The sequence below is a fragment of the Myotis myotis genome, unplaced genomic scaffold, assembly GCF_014108235.1.
Source record: "Myotis myotis isolate mMyoMyo1 unplaced genomic scaffold, mMyoMyo1.p scaffold_m19_p_8, whole genome shotgun sequence".
In the NCBI taxonomy this organism is placed as follows: Eukaryota; Metazoa; Chordata; class Mammalia; order Chiroptera; family Vespertilionidae; genus Myotis; species Myotis myotis.
In genome coordinates, this window is record NW_023416390.1 from 61,245,380 (window position 1) to 61,266,009 (window position 20,630).

Below are 20,630 nucleotides of genomic sequence, written 5' to 3' on the forward strand. Positions count from 1 at the left end.
TACAGTGACTGAAAAGTCTACTGTACTTTAAAAGAATTATAAGTAATATAAAAGTATGAGAGACTCCTGCTTGCTTCAACACAGTCTCCCACTGATAACCCATTTTGTATGAATTCTTTAACAATTTTTAATATGCTTATCACACACCCCATTTTAAAATAAAATATATTTAAATAACTAAACTACCAACACCTAACAGCATTATCATTAATAACTTCTTGAGTATTGTCTAACTTCATCTCTGAAAGTTAGACTGTTATCCATTATAAGGATATCCCATAAATTAACCTTTTCCACATTGATAGATCCAACCTCTTTCATTCCTCTTTATATCACTGATCCAAAGCACAGTTTCCATGACATAGTAGGCCCACAATAAATACCTTTTTACTAAATGAAGAGCAATGAATATGTGTCTTTTCGCACAGCAGTGATTTTGTGCAGGACAGTATAAAACCGAACAAACAGGTCTCATCTACAACTGTCCAGTGATGCTGAACAGCAACTCTGACTTAGCTCCTCCCCATGACCCCCAACCTCACAAAAACATTACAGAAATCAACTGCCTCAAAGGATGCAACATGTTGTTTTTTTTCATTATTATTGACACATAACTTCCCCTCAAACACAAAACCATAGAAATAATTTAATGGGTTAAGAAAACAAGAGTTGCATGGCAGACTATGAAGTGACAAATGGTAGGGGACAGTTTATATAAATTTATATTGCCCTTATTGAATAAGATTAATATCCCTTATATCTAATACAAAAAGCAAATAAGAAAAAGTTATGTGTCTCTTAAAAAGGGAAATGCTGCCTGGCTGGCATGGCTCAGTGGTTGAGTGTTGACCTATGAACCAGGAGGTCACGGTTTGATTCCCGGTCAAGGCACATGCCCAGGTTGTGGGCTCCATCCCCAGTGTGGGGCGTGCAAGAGGCAACCAATCAATGATTCTTATCGCTTTTTCTATCCCTCTCTCTCCTTTCCTCTCTCTGAAATACTGCCACTGGGGTGTTTTATTAATTTAGCTTGTGTTTCTTCATTCCCCTGGGCTATAAGCTCTGCAACAGGGCTGCTAACCGCTGGGTCCCTGGAAGAGACTTAAAACCCATTTATGTCTGGTTTCACCCCCAAGAGATTCTGATTTCCTTGACCTGGGGCATGCCCCAAGCACTGAACATTTCTGAAGGTCCCCAGATGACTCCAGTGTACAGCCAAGGTGGAGAAGTGATCCTGTGAGGAAGAGCTGAGGGGGTGCCTGCCATATCGCTGGTAAAGAGAAGGGAGGGGTGGATGGAGTTTCAGAGAGGACAAAGGGAGCATGAAGAAGAAAACTAAATCTGCATCACACGTGAGAAGCAGGTTGAAACAAACAGGGACACTCACAACAGCTTAAACCTGGCTTGTGGGATTTAAGTGACTATAATCCATTATGGGGGCACACCCTCAAGACCTCATTTAAGCCTAATTACCTCCCAAAGACCCTACTTGCTAATACCAATATGTTGGGAATTAGGGCATATAAATTTTGGGGGACAAAAACATGCAGTCCATATTGGTCATAACCTCAGAATTTTAGATGTTGGCGTTTTGGCAGTCCTAGAGTTACGGCATTCAGATCTTCCTTCAAAATAGAACCTGCTGTAAGAGTTCTAGTTAGTTGATTTGCACCAGTTAACTCTGGGATTCACAGCAGTGGCTATGCTGAGACTACCGTCTTCCTGTGCTGCTCCTGGCAAGTGACACTGTGAGGTACAAAAGCCAGGCCGTCGCTGCCCACGCAGGACTATTCTAATGGGCAGTCTTTGTTCCGGGAGTCCCCAGGACTTTGTCAGAGCTGTGCTACACTCTGAGGTTTTTGTGACCTAATCCTCCTTCCTTTCCCTTTTCCACAGGGCTCAGTGTCACTGTCTCCACTTACTCCAGCTCCTTCACCCTTTAATCTTTCACACATATTTCCCCCGATAAATTTCTTGCCCTAATTCCTCCTGGTCATCTGCTTCTCAGAGGATCCAATCTGACACAGGATGAGATCTCAAAAATCATCTAGGCTTATATATACTAGTATTCTTCTTAGCTCAGAAACCTGAGGTTCAAATGATTTGCTGCATTTCACATGGTCCAGTGTGGCTGACCAGGATTATAGGTTTCACAATCTTCAATCAAATGCTTTAATGCTTTTTCTACCAAAATAGGAAAGAGTCAAAACACAGGGGATTTCACTGGAAAATAAAACACTAAAAGTAATAAAAACAAAAGTACAACAATTTATACTGGGTAAGAACATTGAAAGCACTCAAGGGACTCTCTAATGAGGAATACTCACAAAATATAACAGGCAGAACAAACACAGCAGCAGGAACAAGAAAGAAAAGGAAAACATTAGGAACAACCAAAATATCAGGCACAATTTCGGGTCCTCTCTCAGTCACAAACATACTCACATTCAGAATGTGAATCATCCAAATGTGTGTGAGATATCTCAGTCTCAGGGAAGCCAACTACAGTGGGTTATAGCATCTCCCCCCCCCCCCGCCCCCCCCGCCCCAACCCTCCCAAATTCATATCCACCCAGAACCTCAGAATGTAACCTAACTTGGAAGTATAGTCTTGGCAGATGTAATTAAGGTAAAGATTGAGATGAGCTCATACTGGATTAGGGTGGACCCTCTATCCACTGAAAATGCCCTTTTAACAGACAAACAGAGAGGAAGAAGAGATTGAAGTGATGCATCTACAAGCCAAGGAATGCAAGAAACTACCAGAAGCTGGAGGGGGAAAGGAAGGGTTCTCCCCAGGAGCCTTCGGAGGCAGTGTGGCCCTGCCAGGACTTTCTGGACTTCTGGCCTCCAGAACTGTGAGAGGTAGATTCCTGCTGTTGTAAACCATCACATTTGTGGTAATCTATCACAGCAGCCCGGGGATGCTAATATACTACTTACTGAAGTCTTTTACACCGATCAGGAGCAAAAACTGAGCTATGTGACCAAATATAACAATCAGTGTAGAAAAGAAAAAAGAAAACAACACACACACACACACACACACACACACACACACACACACAAAACACAATGGAAAATAGACACAAAAATATCAGTGTATTCATTTTACTTTATTTTTTTCCCAGTGTATACATTTTCTGTGACCAATGTAGAGAAGCTAATACAGGATAACCCCAGGGAACTTTTAGACTATAAAGAGTACTTTGCACTATAAATCACTAGTTAACATATTCTATTCGCATGCTGGTTAAGGGTCACTTCCATGGCTCCAGGAGTCCTGAGAGAGAAGCACAGAGCTACCACAGAACAGCACATGTCAAACTGTCCTTAGCCAATAACATAGCCAGAGATTTAGTCTTGCCTAGGTTCCTGGTGAGAATGTAAAGGAAGAATTAATCTAACCTCAATCTGAGCTGACACCCAGAGAGGCATAATGGTCATGGAATAGACTTTCTTCTCATCCTTAATTTCATCTATAGCATGAGAAGGATGGATTAAATCGCTTTTCAGTGCTAGCATCCTCATTAAGGATCTGTAGACAGGTGTGTATGGATCAAGCAGAGCTTGTCATTTGGGGAAGGGTGGTTTAACAGTTACATAGGTCCCAGGAAAAGGAGAGGAACTGTATCTTTTGACAATTTTTCAGTTAATTTGTGTACAAGACCACTGTCAGGCTTGGTGACTTATGTTCAGTTTATTATAGTGAAAGAATACAGACTGCAATCCATAAAGGGAAAAGGCATAAGGGGTGAAGTCCACGAGAAACCAGGCATGAGCTTTCAGATGTCCCCACAGTGGAGTCACATGGGGACATGCTTAATTCTCTCAACAACACATGTGACAATACATGTGAAATGTTGCCAACCAGGGAAGCTTACTTGAGCCTTGGTGTCCAGGGTTTTTATTAGGGTTCACTTATGTATGCATGCAGTGCCTAGATGACTGACCTCAACTACTCAGATTCTAGCACTTCCCACTCAAGAAAGAAAAAACAGGAATTCACCACAAATCACATTATTAGAGTGAATTTATCTTGTCAAGCTGGTTCATACATGCAAAAACACTAATCAGGGCGGATAGGAAGGGCTTTGTATTTCAGCCTTTGTTTCTGAGATTTCACAGCATCCATATAATAAAGTAGCCCAATGTATTTCTTGTACCTGCACCAAAAGTCTTGATATATTTTAATATTTTTTTATAAATTACTGGTATCTTGTAATAGTAGAGGGGAAAAAAATCTAGATTATGCTATGTTTTCAAAGTTAAGATCTTAAATATGGTTGGGCACTTTAGCTAGAAGTGTTTTTTGATTTATAGATCTGAGATTCAGTCATGTTACCTCTTTAGCCCCCTAAAAGTATTCTATCAAGAAAGAAAACATGTTTAAGAAAACTTTTGAGATTCACTTTTGAGGTTTTTTTAATGTATAACACTTTATTCTATCAATTTTATAAAATGTTTCTTATTGGTTACCTACATGAGACTTACAACTTTTTTTTTAAAAATATATTTTATTGATTTTTTACAGAGAGGAAGGGAGAGAGATAGAGAGCCAGAAACATCGATGAGAGAGAAACATCAATCAGCTGCCTCCCGCACATCTCCCACCGGGGATATGCCTGCAACCCAGGTACATGCCCTTGACCGGAATCAAACCTGGGACCCTTCAGTCCGCAGGCCGACGCTCTATCCACTGAGCCAAACCGGTTTCGGCGATACTTACAACTTTGATTCTCATTGTGTTTCTCCAAATCTGAATACAATTAAAATTTGCTCAATTTGAAAGTACAATTTTATGTAAAAACTGATACAGAACAAATGTCAAGTACTCTATATTTTATATCAATAGGAACTTGTAACATCCAACAGTCCAAGCATTAGTTGTATTTAATGCAAAATGGAAAATTATACTCTCATTACTCTTTTAGATTCAGCATGCTGACTTCTACCTTAAGCAGATTTGTAGGAATTATAAAGCACTAGGAATTATAAATTGCCTAGAAGTAGTAATTACTTTCTCAGTATCTAGCTAAAATACAGATATATAAAGTCATATTTTTTTGACATATAAGTTATACTGACAGAATTTAAAATGGTAGTTTAAAACACAGTGGAACTAAACTTTCAGTAGCTAAGCCAGCATTTAAAAAGTTTTTTGGGATCAGGATTTTAGTTTTAATTTTGAACTGCTCTTAGGAATTAATATTTTCCCTACATATTACATTTAACTGAATATCCAAGTTCCATTCTGTAGGTGATCCAAAGCCACTGAGGGCTGATCTTGTAATTGCCTCTAAAGAGAAGAAAAGTAATTCAGCCCATTAGTTCCCTGTAAGCAATTGTAAAACAATGTTGATTTCTGGGAAAAGAGGGAGGAACAGGGAGTCCAGTGCTGGAGGAGGTGGCAAGGAAACAGTTACCAAGTTTCATGGGAAAGAACAGGCTGCTAGCAATAGCACATACACATGGTTCCTTGCCAGAATTCCCCCCTGCACAAGATTAATTATATCTCTGAAGCATTCTACCTTTACAAACTGCAGCATTCATTATTTATGGTTTTATAAACCTTTATCAAGCTATCTAGATTTTTAGCCCACACTATCTATAGGTAGAAACTCCATAAATCTGCAATGGACTGAGGAATTTCTTCTAAAACTACTACTTGCAAGTTCTAGGTCTATATTTTCAGCATGGATTTGAAACATTCCTGATGCTTTTTTGAGTAGCAGAGGCCAGAACTTTAGTTCAATGAATGTACTTCAATTTGTTTTTAACACTTTTCCTGGTGGTTCCTTACATATACATTTGCCCCCCCCCGCCCCCCATAATGTTACCAGTTATCCATTGTCAAACATTTGTCATTTTTCTGCTTATATATGTTCTGTGATATTCTTGTGGAGTTTTCCAAATTCCAATATCCAGGAGAGCTTAGTGTCATCTGTAAAATTTGGACATTTTCTTGTGCACAATTTTTTAAGGTTATAAGTAAAAATATTCTAAGCACTGGTTTTTCCTAGATACTTCTTTATTCAGAGAAGTGACCTGTATTTTTGTATAATTTAGGTCTGTATTCCAGTGCCTCAATATTTAATATTACTGTCTCGTGGAGGCTGGTTCCAATGTATTAATTTATGAAAATCTGAATAAATTACATTCTGATTGCCCTTTAATTATACCACATATCTGCTGTCTGGTAGCACTGCAAATGGTCAGATGTAAAGGAAATCCAGGGATACATTGTATTTTTTAAATTATACTTATGACCAATTCCTATTACCTTTTTTATTTTTGAAGGAAAAATCTAGTATTGTATGAAAGATATTTGTACTAGCGCAAAAAACACTTGCTTATGTGTTCGTAGTGTTACTATTGCCTATTTATGTACTTATAAGATACACAAGATCTAAAGTCATTTCTTCCAAAGTTACTTTTTCATTTTTTTCTTATACCACTTTGTAACTCTATACACAGATATTGAGCACTTGCTGTGTAGTATAAGCTTCAGCCTAGGTACTGGATACATTTAAAAAAGAGTCTAAAAGACTCTTTAGGAAGATGGGTTATTATGAAATAAGGCTAGATAGCATATGCTATTTTCTACAAATTAGTAAAAGAAATAAGTCAGAAATAACAGTGGAACAAACTTTTTTCAAGAAGTTTGTGGACAGGTAGAGGTGGAATGTTGATAAACGATGACTTCTTGGTTCTTGGTTTTAAACATCAAAATTTAACTTTAGCTAGCTAAAAAGAAAATATTTTTATTATAAGGCTAGGGCAGTGATGGCGAACCTATGACACGCGTGTCAGAGGTGACACACGAACTCATTTTTTTGGTTGATTTTTCTTTGTTAAATGGCATTTAAATATATAAATATAAAAAATATAAATCTTTGTTTTACTATGGTTGCAAATATCAAAAAATTTCTATATGTGAAATGGCACCAGAGTTAAGTTAGGGTTTTCAAAATGCTGACACGCCGAGCTCAAAAGGTTCGCCATCACTGGGCTAGGGAGTAGCTCACAGGATTGAAGGAAAGGCCAGAAAACCAGGATCATAAAATGACAAGAAAGTTTTGTAGCAGAGATTGTAGCTAAGGTTTGCTTCAAAACAGTCGTTAGTATTGTATCAATCACTGCAGAACAGAACTAGAAACCACTGCCATGGCCACAGAATGGCACTACTATGAATGAATTCTAAGCTTTCTGTCAGTGATTGCCATTCCTTCACAACTCAAAACTTGGGCTGAAATGTAGCACCCACCAAGGTTACATATTAACAAAGAGTTTGGCAGAAAGGAAATATCTAACCTCTTAGCCCTATTACTATGTAGAGCCTTGCTTCCCAGAAACATATAACAAGTCTCCCAAAGAAAGGATAGACTTCGGGGTTGAGCAGTCAAAAACTGGTAACATACTGCCTGGTGGCTTAGTGGTTGAGTGTTGACCTATGAACCAAGAGCTCACAGTTCGATTCCTGGTCGGGGTACATACCTGGGTTGTGGGCTCAATCCCCAATGTGGGGAGTGCAGGAGGCAGCTGATTAATGATTCTCTCTCATCAATGATGTTTCTTTCTCTCTCTCCCTTCCTCTCTGAAATCAATAAAAATATATTAAGACGATAACTGGTAACATACCTACTAGAGTCCGCTCCTTTGCTTGTCCTGCATACACCTACCCACTATTTCCCATGATTACACTTCAAAAATCACCCCATTTAACGTAGCACAACCATTTCTCGTTCAGTTGAGAATGCAGACCCTTCCTCACATAGGAAGACAACCAACAGTCTGACAGGTAACTATATTCAGTTCCATGTCCAGGATTTCAGGGAAATGATTCCTCCCAAGTTACACAGGAATCCCATCACAATATCCTGCAATCTATATACTACATGGTAGTTAGCTAATGTCAAAAATCCTATATGCAATGACAGAAACAGAAAAAAAAGAAAGGAATAAGTTAAAATACACAGATGCCATAGTAAAGAAATATGGGTAGAGGCTATAGCTGTTTTTGAAACTAGTCATGAGACATGAGCTAGTATTTGACTTTTTTCCTATATCTATTCCATGTCCCCTTGACTTTCATCCAGAACTCTTAACAGGTACAGGTTTTTAAATCTGGTGAGGTAACCAAAATCTTATTCCTGAGGGATTTGAGCCCCCCCCCTGTCTGTGTAGGTTATAATATTCAACTGAAAATGAGTCTAACAAGGAAGCAACACAGGGCTTTGGGGTTTTTGTCCAAACTCCTGGCTCCCACTGTATAGCAGTGATTTCCCCTCAGTAGATTATCAATCACTCCAGTCAGTACTTTAACACCGATTTGGCCTGTGTACCCATTGCTCTAATGGACTTTAAATGGTCAAATGTGGCCTCAGCTTTCAATTCAACAACAGCATTTTTGTATATGAACTTCGCGGACACATTTCTCCCTTGAGTATGCAAACAGGCCCTTGCCAGACAGGCCCATAGGGGACTGGCACAGAGACAAGTCCTCTTGAGCTAATAATTCTTTCCTTTTGAGAAACAGCTTTCTACTTGACCTTTTAGAGAATGAACACCTGGGCTTCAGGTAACCTTGTGACCCCAGCTGTCCATTCTGAACAGGATGCTAGCTGACTCATCTAGTCCTAGATCAGGGCTTCTCAGCCTTGGCACTATTAGCATTTTGGCTGTTATTCTTTCTGTTGGGGAGCTATCCTGGGCACTGTACAAGTTTAGCTGCATCCTTGGCCTCCCAATTGTGACAATATGGTATAAAATAAGGGTTATGCATATTCAGGGAAGTGAATTAGCAGTTGGCGGAATTGTTAGGAGCTTGGAAAATGATTGGTGTCAATAAAAAAGGTTAGGAAGGGGTAGTCTTCCCATTTTACAGATAAGGAAACTGAGAAGCATTATTAAGTAATAGTACTGTATTTAAAACTCATTGATCTAAAGACTCATTATATAGTAGTCTCCCCTTATCCTTAGGGAATTCATTCCAAGACTCCCACTGGATGCATGAAGTCAAGATAGCACCAAACCCTAGATATATGTATTTTTATACATACCTTGACCAACTTTAATTTATAAATTAGGCGCAGTCAAAGATTAATAATTAATGAAATAGTATAATTACAACAATACACTGTAATCAGAGCTACGTGAACGTGGTCACTTGTTTCAGGAGATCCCTCGCAGAAGTCTGAATAAACTTGTTTTCTGGAGCAACATGTTGCTCTTAATTATAACACATTTTCTGTTCATGTCTTCCACCCACAAATTTAATGCCTTTCCATCTTAACTAAGCACTTATCACATACTGTGGCCATAACTTTAGCAACCTCAGCGTAAGATTTTTTTCTGTTATCAAGATCTTTCACCTTTTTACTTAAAGCACTTTATAGTTTCTCCTTGGCACATCCAAATTGCCAGCATCAATAATACTGCACTTAGGGGCCATTATTGAGTTAAAATAAAGATTACGTGAACAGAGGCTGTGACAGTTGATCTGGTAACTGAGATGGCCACTAAATGATTAAGGGGTGAATAACATACAAAAGGATGATTCATGACCAGGTAAAATGGCATGAGATTTCATCATGCTGCTCAGAATGGCATGTAATTTTAAACTTATGAATCTTTTATGAATGTTTATTTCTGGAATTTTCCATTATCATTTTGGGACTGCGGTTGATTGAGGGCAACTGAAACAGCAGAAACTGCAGAAGGAAAAACCACGGATAAGGGCGAGGCAGGGAACACACTACCTTATCTTGATAAGTAATATTCTGGTAACACTTAAAGCAGAATTGAACTTGGGAATATAATCAATTCCTGATGAAACAGCAAGTAGATTAATAACTAGTTTTACCCCAAAACCCTTTTGTGGCCGCAGGTACACTTATATCCAATGCATTCTTCACAAGTCACTGAATGGAATGTTGTAAGCTACACAAAAAGAGATTAAGATGATCTGAGTATCATAATAGATGGATTCCGCTGCCAGATAAAATCACTTGACTCCTTTTACTGAAAATGACAAAACCCAGTATTAAGAGCAGAGGCCAAAGGAGGAATTTAATGATTCATGTTACCAATTTAAAGAATGGCAGGGTCACCACTGGGCTTCAGGGAGTACAGGACAGTCATTAGCAGCATACATGTTAGCCTTATTCCTTCCCACTGTGGGTGGCTGAACCCTGGCTGCCAACATCACCTTTCCAGCTTCATCAGACCTTAAATTCAAGTTGAAAAATCCTGGGAAAAGACTGGCCTGATTTGAGTCACATTTCTATTCCTGTTGCAATCACTATGGCCAGGAGAGATGAGAAACTAGGGTTAGCCCAGTTTTGGCTAGGTACCTATATCCTTTGGTTAGTTACTTACCTTCCAATCAGCTGTGGAAATAGATGGCTTATATCTGGACCCTAGTTAAACTAGAGAGAAGAGAATAATTTCTCAAGAAAGAAGAGTGCTAATCCAGAAGAAATAGGGTTCCAGAAAAAATATTATCTCCATGTATCTAGATCTATGTATAGGTATCTACATAGAGAAGGTGTACTGTAATATTTTTCTTAGTCATAAGACAAAGAATCTGGAAGAAGCTACCCAAGTTGGGAGTGGGTGAGTGATCAGAAGAGGTGGAGAGAAGAAAAACTAATTTTGTTACTTGCATATTCCTTTGCAATAGAAGAGCCTTTTAGAATGAAGGTTGGGAAGGGCAGGAAGAGAAAGACAGGGAGTGAGAATAGATCCACTCCAACATCCACTCAGGAAGGAATCGAATCCTTAAGCCATGGATTTGTATATACTTATGCATATATGTAGTCTATATGTACATACACATATACACCCAAATTAATCTAAACACTTTAGATCATTTAGGTTCGAGCATCATTTGTCTTTTTCAACTAAAGATTTTTGAGTAGTAAAAAGTTAAGACTTTTAGAAACAACATTAAATCATTTATTCAGTAACAACACTCAGCAGATAACCGAAACAAGACCACACACATTCATTTCACATTTAGCCTGAATAACCAGTTTTACTTACTCTACAATGCTTTCCTAAATATAAGTTTTTCTATGGGTAGGGAAAACAGCATTTTAAATAGTTCATCTTTTAAAAATTGAAATGACTTTCTAAACAGATATTTAGAAAGGAAGTGGGAACAATTAAGACTTAATTACTATACAAACAAAAACAATTATAGAACATTTAAATAGGAAAATTATAAAACTATATATAGAAAATTATACATATATATACACTGTATCAAAATACCTTTTCTATTTTGGTGACTAAATTTTTTTGAGATAAAAAACCAACTAGTTCAAGAATTTCTAATATAAAAATGCTAGGTTAATATTTATTATTTTTTTAAAGTTTTTATTGGGTACAATGATATAAAATGTATCATTTAAAGTTCCGCTAGTTGTTAGTGCTTGCTAGCAGGGTTAATATTTATTAAAAACAAAATAAATCAGTTCTGTTCAAGTAACCATATATACACCAGGATAAATATTTGAAATTGTGGAAACAAAGTGAATAGCTTCAAATTTCTCACTATTTAATGGCTTATGTAAGTTACCTTTTTTCAGACTTTTTGTTAAAAATGAGTTTACTTAATTTTAAACTACGGTCAATATCTTTTTTTTTTTTTTTTTTTTGCTTAAAGACAAAATACTTTATGCCTGGTGTGGCTCAGTGGTTGAGTAGAGACCCATGTACCAAGAGGTCACAGGTTTGATTCCTGGTCAGGGCACATGCCCAGGTTTGCTGGCTCAATCTGCATTAGGGGGCATGCAGGAAGCAAGCTCTTCAATTTTGATGTTTCTGTCTCATTGATGTTTCTATCTCTCCCTCTGCCTTCCACTCTCTCTAAAATCAATTAAAAAAAATAACACAACCATATTTAAAAATGGTAGGTATTAGGTTTGCGCCAGCTAAAGAGTAACATTTTTTTTTGTCTAGATGTAACAATTTTTAAAACATACAAATTTAATGTGGTAGGAAATATGTAAATAAAAACACACAAGAAACTATGCACCATTAAAATATATAAATGCACCTTCTATTGATGATATGAATATAAAAAAACTAAATATTTAGATTTAAAAGTAGCTTCTATAAAATGTCAAAGTAGTGGGCATTGTTTGCTTTCCTGACATAATGAATAATTAAGATATATCTATCTCAAACAGTATTATTAGCATTCCTTAGGAAAAATGTAGTATACACATGGGAAGGTATATGCTGTATTCAAGTTTTCCAGTTTGATTTCTATTAAAATGCTCTCTACAGCTTAGAAAAATAACACACACAAAAGAGATAAGGTAAACATCTTACAATTTTAAGAAACTACTTGAAACTTAATATTCAGATAACCCAGTGCCTAGGTTGAAGAACGATGCTTAAAAAGATCCTCCATAATGATGATATGGCAGACATCGGAATCACATAACGAACAGCAGGTTTCTTGGTCTTCTGAGTAGGCAATGATCTTCTTCCCTGGTACTACAAAGCAATCATGACTAAGCTTTGCCAAGAATACTGTTTCAGTGCAGGTTTACATGAGGCACCATGCAACAGTAAGAGCAGCTACAATGCCGTTCAAAATTGCCATACTATAGCCCATGTGGAAAGAATGTCCAGTAAGTTTCCTGAGGGGGGAAAAAGTGAAAAAGGAAAATGTAATTTGGTTTATGAGAAACACCATCAGTTTTTACAAAAATGCTTACAAACTGGAAATGTGTTGCACATTATTTCACAAATTAAGAAAGAATTCTAGACATCTGCAGGATTAGTGATAGATCTTAGTTTCTATTACAATCTGTCCTGGTCCTCAAATCTTTCTATTTCATTACTTAGAGCAAAATGCTCAGTTTGATACCTATATGTACTTCTTTACTGAACTTCATAGTTACTGTGTGTACCATAACCTAATTCTAAGGTATAACTTTTCTTACACTACAAATGTTTCCTTCATTAATTAGCATTGTGTTTCCCTGCTCTCTTGCTCTTACTCAGAATTTAAAATACATATTATTTCATTTGTCCCATTTTGAGATTGTGAAAGAACAATTTCTTTGAGCACTAAAACCAGCATTTGTCTATGCGCGAGTCATAAATCAGATTATGTCTTTTATAGACACTTCAGTTTTCAACCTAATAAGTTACTTAATTGAAGTAGTTTACAGTGAGTTCCTCGGTATCAGCAAAGACATATCTCTTGTTTTATGATTACTACCTGAGGTCTAGTGCATGAGGAGTGGGGGGGGGGGGGGGTCCCCTCAGCCCGGCCTGCGCCCTCTTGCAGTCTGGGACACCCTCTAGCAATCCGGGATCCCTTGCTCCTTACCGGCAAGCTCCTTACCACTTTGCTCACTGCTCCTTAGTGCTGCCGCAGAGGCAGGAGAGGATCCCACTACTGCCACTGCACTCGCCAGTCATGAACCCGGCTTCAGGCTGAGGGGCACTCCTCTGTGGGAGCACAATGACCACCACGTGGTAGCTCCTGTGTTGAGCGCCCGCCCCCTGGTGGTCAGTGTGTATCATACTGACCAGTCGTTCTGCCATAACGGTCGCTTAGGCTTTTATTATATAGATGACTGCCAACTATTCTATGTGCACAGATTTTCCCTGACATTTGTTTCCTTTATCTCGCAGAAATTTTACTACATTTTCTTTCTTAACATTCCCACCACTAATTGTACTGCATTATACTCATTGCTTATCCTAATAAGGATCAGGCATACTATAAAGAAAAGGTAGTGTCCAACTGGTATCAGAGGCAGAACAGAATCTTCTCACCTAGGGAAGTGCACTGGCAGTACTAAGAGCTAAAAGGCATTAGTAAGAAGGGCCCTGGCCTGACAGTGCTGTCATATTCATGTCCTCTCCTCATTTCCTAAGGATAGGTCAAAGCCAGGGAGGTACTCAGCTCTAAATTCACACTTGAAGTGCACTTCACTATAATGATTCCAGAGTCCCACAAAATTTGTGGCAGAGAATCAAGAAGATACATTCTTCAAAGAACAACCTCTGGCTTTCACCTAAGACCACAGAAAACCCTGATGCTTTCTGATGGTTCCCTGTTCTGGCTTACAGGAGTTAATATTTACCCTCTCCACTCAACCTTACTCACCACTTAGGGTCCAGTTTAATGTGCTTCTCCTGCCATTAAGGGTTAATTTACCTAAGGGTACTACCTACTATATGGCAAAAAAGGTATACTAAATGCTTTGCTCCTTAAAGAAATTCCTCAAACATGTATTGATTAGTGAACAGAAACCTAATAATGAAATTGAACTATCATATTATCATTCATTGTAAAAACAAACAAAAACCATTAGTGATCTGAGAACATTTAAATTCATACTAACAAAATAAAGTTAATCATGGAACAGAATTTTAGGAGTTACTTGTTCTCTTTTACTAGTTTGTGATCCTGCATTCCCTAAAATTAGGAAAACCTCGAAAGTACAGCGTACTAAACTTTAGGAAATTATAATAACTACAATGTTAATATATTTGAATTTCACTGATATGTACATGCTCAATTGCTCGGTGACCCTTACAAAACAAGTAAAGCAAGGAAATTCAATGGCCATGAAGTCATGCTCCAGAACAGTGGCTAATAGAGTTTCTACCATCTCAAGCGCACCATATTCCTTCCCACTGGGAGGATAGTGATTGTTACACATATACTGCTTAGGCAAGGGACTTAAAAACTTTGTGGAGAAAGATATAGACAACCCCTGGCAGGTTTTCTCTCCTATGACTCTTATCTGTGATCTTTGAAGTTCTGTTAAAAAACTAAAGATATCTTGGTCCTCTTTGTCAAAACCCTTCATTTATCTCCAGTAGAGGTGATGTTTTGAATTGAAAAATGATGACTAAGCTATGGTGCCTATTTTACTCAATCTCTTCCTGTATTTATGCATTTTACTTTTAAAATTAAAGTATACACAGTGAAGTTCAAATGCCTATCATGTATACAGCCCAATTAACCTTATGACACACCCTCATGTACTTACCATCCAGACCAAATATAGAACATTTCCAGCACTGCAGAAACTTTGTTCCTTTTCCCTGTCAATATCCTGGGATAACCACTATACTGTCAGCTATCATGATGACTGGTTTCATCTGCTCTTGAAACTCCATCTACGTGGCATTGTATTCGTTTGTGTCTGAATTCTTTCACTCAGTCCTGTCTGTGAGATTCATCCATGTTTTATGTAGCATAAATGTGTTTGTTTGTAATGCTGCTTAGTACTCCATAAAAATACCAAAACTTATCTATCCATCCTAATGTTCGACGTTTGGGTTGCTTCCAATTTGGGGCTCCTATAAATAGAGATACAATGAAAATGATAATAGGTACCTATCTTTGGTGGGTATAGGCATCTGCCTTTATTTCTTTGGGATATATTAGGGGAGTGGAAATGCTATGTTATAAGGTAGATGTAGATTTGGCTTTAGTAGAAAGCATTAAATATTTTCCTAAAGTATTTACACTTCCACCAGCAAAGTATGAGAGTTTCAGTTGCTCTACATAGTCCCCAACATTTCATATTATCAGTCTTTTTATTTTAGTAGGTCTGCAATGTATGTTGTTGTGGCTTTTAATACTTATTTTACTGATGACTAATGTACTTATTACTGCCCATTCAGATATCTTCTTTTTGAAATTCCTGTTCGTCTTTTGCTCATTTTTTCTATTGGTTCATAGAGTTCTTTACATATTCTACATACAAATCCTTTGTCAGAAATGTTTCAAGAATATTTCTGTTTATTGGTTGTCCTTTCGATTTCTTAATAAGACCTTTTGATAAACATAAGTTCTTAAATTAAACAAAGTCCAATTCATTAATTTTTTAATGGTAATTTTTTGTGGTCTTTACAATAAATCCTTGACCACTCCAAGGTTATAAAGGTATTCTATTATTTAGAGAAGCTCTACTGTTCTTGCTTTGAAATGTAGATTTATAAGTCATCTCCAATTATTTTTTGTATATAGTATAAGGTAGAGGCCAAGGCTCACTTTATTCCTTATGGATATCCAATTGTTTTGGTGCAATTTATTGAAAAGACCATCTTTTCTCCTTACTGAACTACTGTAATACCTTTGTCCTAAGTAACATAACCTGTATGTGTGGGTCTGTTTTCAGACTTTCTAGTCTATTCATTTGGTCTATTTATCTATCCCTGACAAAAATTAACAACTTTTCTATGTAACATTAGCCAATTAAAGATCCCTCAAAATATCAAAGAAAAACTGCAAACTCTTAGAAATACAACAAACAATAATGTGCAAGATTCACATGAAGATAACCAAAAACTTTATTGAAGAAGATCTAAATAAATAGAAAGACATCCTGTGTTTATAGAATTGAGAACAAATTGTTAATATGGCATTACTCCCTAAACGAATCTTCTAGAGTCAACGCAATTCCTCAAAATTCCCTTTTTTCCCATATGAACAAGTTGATAAAATTCATATGGAAATGCAAGGGACTCAAAATAGCTAAAACAATCTTTAAAAAGAACAAAGCTGGAGGATTCACTCTTCCCAATTTCAGACAGCACAAAGCTACAATAATCAAATGGTGTGATACTGGCATAAGGATAGACATATAGACCAACAAATGGTCCTGGGACAACTGGATGCCAAAAAAATTAAAAAAAAAAAAAAAATTGGTCCTCTACCTCATACAACAAACAACATTTAATTAAAAATGGACCAGGCCTAAATGGAGCACAGGTGTAAATTTTCATGACAATAAATTAAGCAATGGTTTCTCAGATCTAATACCAAAAGCATAAGCAACTAAAGAACAAATTAAACTTCATGTTAAAACTTTTGTGCTTTAAAGGACATTATCAACAAAGTGAAAAGACAACCCACAGAATGGAAGAAAATATTTGCAAATGCATACCTGATAAGGATCTATTATCTAGGTTATAAATTAACTCAAAAGACAACCTAATTATAAAAGGGACAAAAACTTGAATAGGCAGTTCTACAAAGATACCAAATGGCCAATAAGCACACGAAAAGCATGCTCATCATCATTAGTAATTAGAGAAATGCAAATGAAAATCACAATGAGATAGCACTTTAACCCACTACTAAAGTGATAATACAAAAAAAGAAAACTAAAAAGAAAAGTATTAGTGAGGATGTGGAGAAATCGGAATTCTCATACACTGCTGGTGGCAATGTAAAATGGTGCAGCTATTATAAAAAAGTTTAGCAGACCAGCAAATATTTAAACAGAGTTACCATATGATTCAATTCCATTCCAGGTATATGCCCAAGAAAATTGAAAACATCTTCCTATCTAATAAAAGAGAAACATGGTGATTAGGGTACGACCGCTATCCTTCCCATTGGCTAATCAGGGTGATATGCAAATTAACTGCCAGCCAAGATGTCGGCTGGCAGCCAGGCAGCTGGAAGTGAACATGAGGCTTGTTGCTTCAGTGACGGAGGAAACCAACGTTCCCCTCCTGCCTTGCCGGCCTCTGAGCCTGCAGTTTGAAACATTGTAACAAATATAGAAGATAAACAAAACCCCAGAAACCAGCTTTCAGAGAGCTGGGATCTCAGAGCTGGAGTTGATACAGAGTTTCGATTATAGAACCTAAACAAACCAGATATCTGCTTTCAGGAGCTGAGGCCTCAGAGCCAGGCTAAAGCTAGCCCAGAATAAAAAAGAAAAAAGAAAAAAAGCAGCAGTTGGGAGCTTCAGTCCCAGCCTGAAAACAGCCCTCAGCCCCTCACCCAGACTGGCCAGGCACCCCAGTGGGGACTCCCACCCTGAAAGGTGTGTGACCAGCTGCAAACAGCCATCATCCCCTCATCCAGGCTGGCCAGGCACCCCAGTGGGGACCCCCACCCTGATCCAGGACACCCTTCAGGGCAAAACAGCCAGCCCCCGCCCATGCACCAGGCCTCTATTCTATATAGTAAAAGGGTAATATGCCTCCCAGCACCGGGATCAGTGGAGCCGCGAGGCCTCCCGGCACCGGGATCAGTGTGACAGGGGGCAGCGCCCAAACCCCCTGATCGCCCTGCGGCTCTGTGTGTGACAGGGGGTGGGGCCACAACCTCCCTATCCACCCTGCTCTGTTCCTGACAGGGGAAGGCGCCCTAACCCCCTGATCGGCCCTGCTCTGTGCCTGATGGGGGGAGCTCCCCAACCCCCTGATCGCCCTGCGGCTCTGTGTGTGACAGAGTGCGGCACCCCAACCCCCCAACCCATGGGCCCTGCTCTGTGTGTGACGGGGTAGAGCCATAACCTCCCCATCGGCCCTGCCCTGAGTGTGAGAGTGGCGGCGCCCCAACCACCCCCCCGCCCCCACGGGCCCTGCTCTGTGTGCGATGGGGTAGAGCCATAACCTCCCCATCGGCCCAGCCCTGAGTGTGACTGTGGTGGCTCCCCAATTCCCCTATCGGCCCTACTCTGTGAGGGACAGGGGGGAGCTCCTCAACCCCCTGATGGGCCCTGCTCTGTGCGTGACAGGGGGCAGCGCCCCAACCCCCGATTGGCCCTGCCCTGTGCATGACAGGGGGTGGCGCCGCAACCTCCCCATCGACCCTGCCTTGAGTGTGACGGGGCAGTGCCCCAACCCCACAATCGGCCCTACCCTGAGCGTGACTGAGGGTGGCATCACAATCTCCCAATCTGCCCTGCTCTGTGCATGACAGGGGAAGGCACCCCAACTCCCCAATCGGCCCTGCTCTGAGCCCGACCAGGGGCTGCACCTAGGGATTGGGCTTGCCCTCTGCCACCCGGGAGCAGGCCTAAGCAAGCAGGTCGTTATCTCCCGAGGGGTCCCAGACTGCGAGAGGGCACAGGCCGGGCTGAGGGACCCCCCTCCCCCCTGAGTGCACAAATTTTTGTGCACCGGGGCTCTAGTCCTATCTAATAAAAGAGAAACATGGTAATTGGCATACGACCGCTACCCTTCCCATTGGCTAATCAGTGCGATATGCAAATTAACTGCCAGCCAAGATAGCGGCCGGCAGCCAGGCAGCTTAAACTGAACATGAGGCTTGCTTGCTTCAGTGACGGAGGACTGCAACGTTCCCTGCCTGCCTTGCCGGCCTCTGAGCTTGCAGTTTAAGAAACATTGTAACAAATATAGAAGCTAAACAAAACCCCAGAAACCAGCTTTCAGAGAGCTGGAATCTCAGAGCTGGAGTTGATACAGAGTTTTGATTATAGAACCGAAACAAACCAGATACCTGTTTTCAGCAACTGAGGCCTCAGAGCTGGAGACAAGCCTCAGAGCTAAAGCTGGCCCAGAATAAAAAAAAAAAAAGAAAAAAAGGAGCAGTTGGGAGCTTCAGTCCCAGCCTGAAAACAGCCCTCAGCCCCTCACCCAGGCTGGCCAGGCACCCCAGTGGGGACCCCCATTCTGAAGGGGGTGCGGGCAGCCTGAAAACAGCCATCAGCCCCTCACCCAGGCTGGCCAGGCACCCCAGCGGGACCCCCACCCTGATCTGGGACACCCTTCAGGGCAAACCAGCCGGCCCCCACCCGTGCTCCAGGCCTCTATCCTATATAGTAAAAGGGCAATATGCAAACTGACCCTAACAGAAGAAAGACAGGGAATGACTGGTCACTATCACACACACTGACCACCAGGGGGCAGACGCTCAATGCAGGAGCTGCCCCCTGGTGGTCAGTGTGCTCCCATAGGGGGAGCTCTGCTCAGTCACAAGCCAGGCTGATGGCTGCCAGTACAGCGGTGGTGGTGGGAGCCTCTTCTGCCTCCTCAGCAGTGCTAAGGATGTCTGACTGCAGCTTAGGTCTGCTCCCCGCTGGCAAGTGGACCTCCCCCGAGGGCTGCCGGGCTGCCAGAGTAATGTCTGACTGCCAGCTTAGGCCCAATCCCCTGGGGAGCAGGCCTAAGCCAGCAAGTGGTCATCCCCCGAGGGGTCCCAGACTGTGAGAGGGCACAGGCCGGGCTTAGGGACCCCCGCCGAGCACACAAATTTCTGTGCACTGGACCTCTAGTCTACACGAATAATAGACAAATATATAAACTGACCATACCTCCATAATGCCACACAGCCAATCAGGAAGGAATATGCAAATTAGTGGGACAAAGATGGTGGCGGCCACAGAGCCAGCCAGGGTGGGTGGGAGGCTTGGGTCACCCCCGGCGATGTAGGAAGCCAAGCATCCCCCCCGCCTGGGCCGGCTGCTGAAGTAGGGGCCTATGGGCGGCGGCCACAGAGCAGGCTGGAGCAAGTGGGAAGCTTGGATCGCTTGGGCCAGCCGCCGAGGGGCCTGCAAACGGCCCTCAGCCCCTCACCCAGGCCAGCACCATCCCCAGTGGGGACCCCCACCCCAATGGGGGCGTGGCCAGCCTGCAAACCACCACAGGCCCCTCGCCCAGGCCGCCCCGCCCCCCAAGGGAACCCCCACCCTGATCCAGGACACCCTGCAGGGTGAACCAGCTGGCCCCCACTGGTGCACCAGGCCTCTATCTATACTAATAAAAAGGTAATATGCTAATTAGACTGGGAGACCTTCCAGGAGACCTTCTGGACAAAGTCATGGTGGCAGGGCTGAGGTAGAGGCAGTTAGGTGCCAAGAGGGGAGGGCAGTTGTGGG

At 40.6% G+C, this 20,630-nt stretch overlaps 1 protein-coding gene across 5 annotated transcripts in view; it reads right to left on the reverse strand.

The window, feature by feature from the left end:
- The window catches only part of ARL6IP6 (ADP ribosylation factor like GTPase 6 interacting protein 6), a 61,424-nt gene that overhangs the window by 12,729 nt on the left and 28,065 nt on the right, over positions 1-20,630 (reverse strand). The window contains exons 4-5 of one of the 5 annotated variants that reach the window (XR_004969499.1): positions 15,033-15,345; positions 12,326-12,656 (exon numbers count right to left, since the gene is read on the reverse strand). The exons of 2 other annotated variants lie outside the window; for them this stretch is intronic. Coding sequence is in view for 1 of the 3 variants with exons in the window: in XM_036320322.1 (XP_036176215.1) it covers positions 12,563-12,656 (94 nt within the window). In the remaining 2 variants the exon portion in view is untranslated. Of the gene's footprint in view, positions 1-12,325; positions 12,657-15,032; positions 15,346-20,630 lie in introns of those variants that run through there. 2 more of the 5 variants (XR_004969497.1, XM_036320322.1) reach the window with 2 other exon arrangements.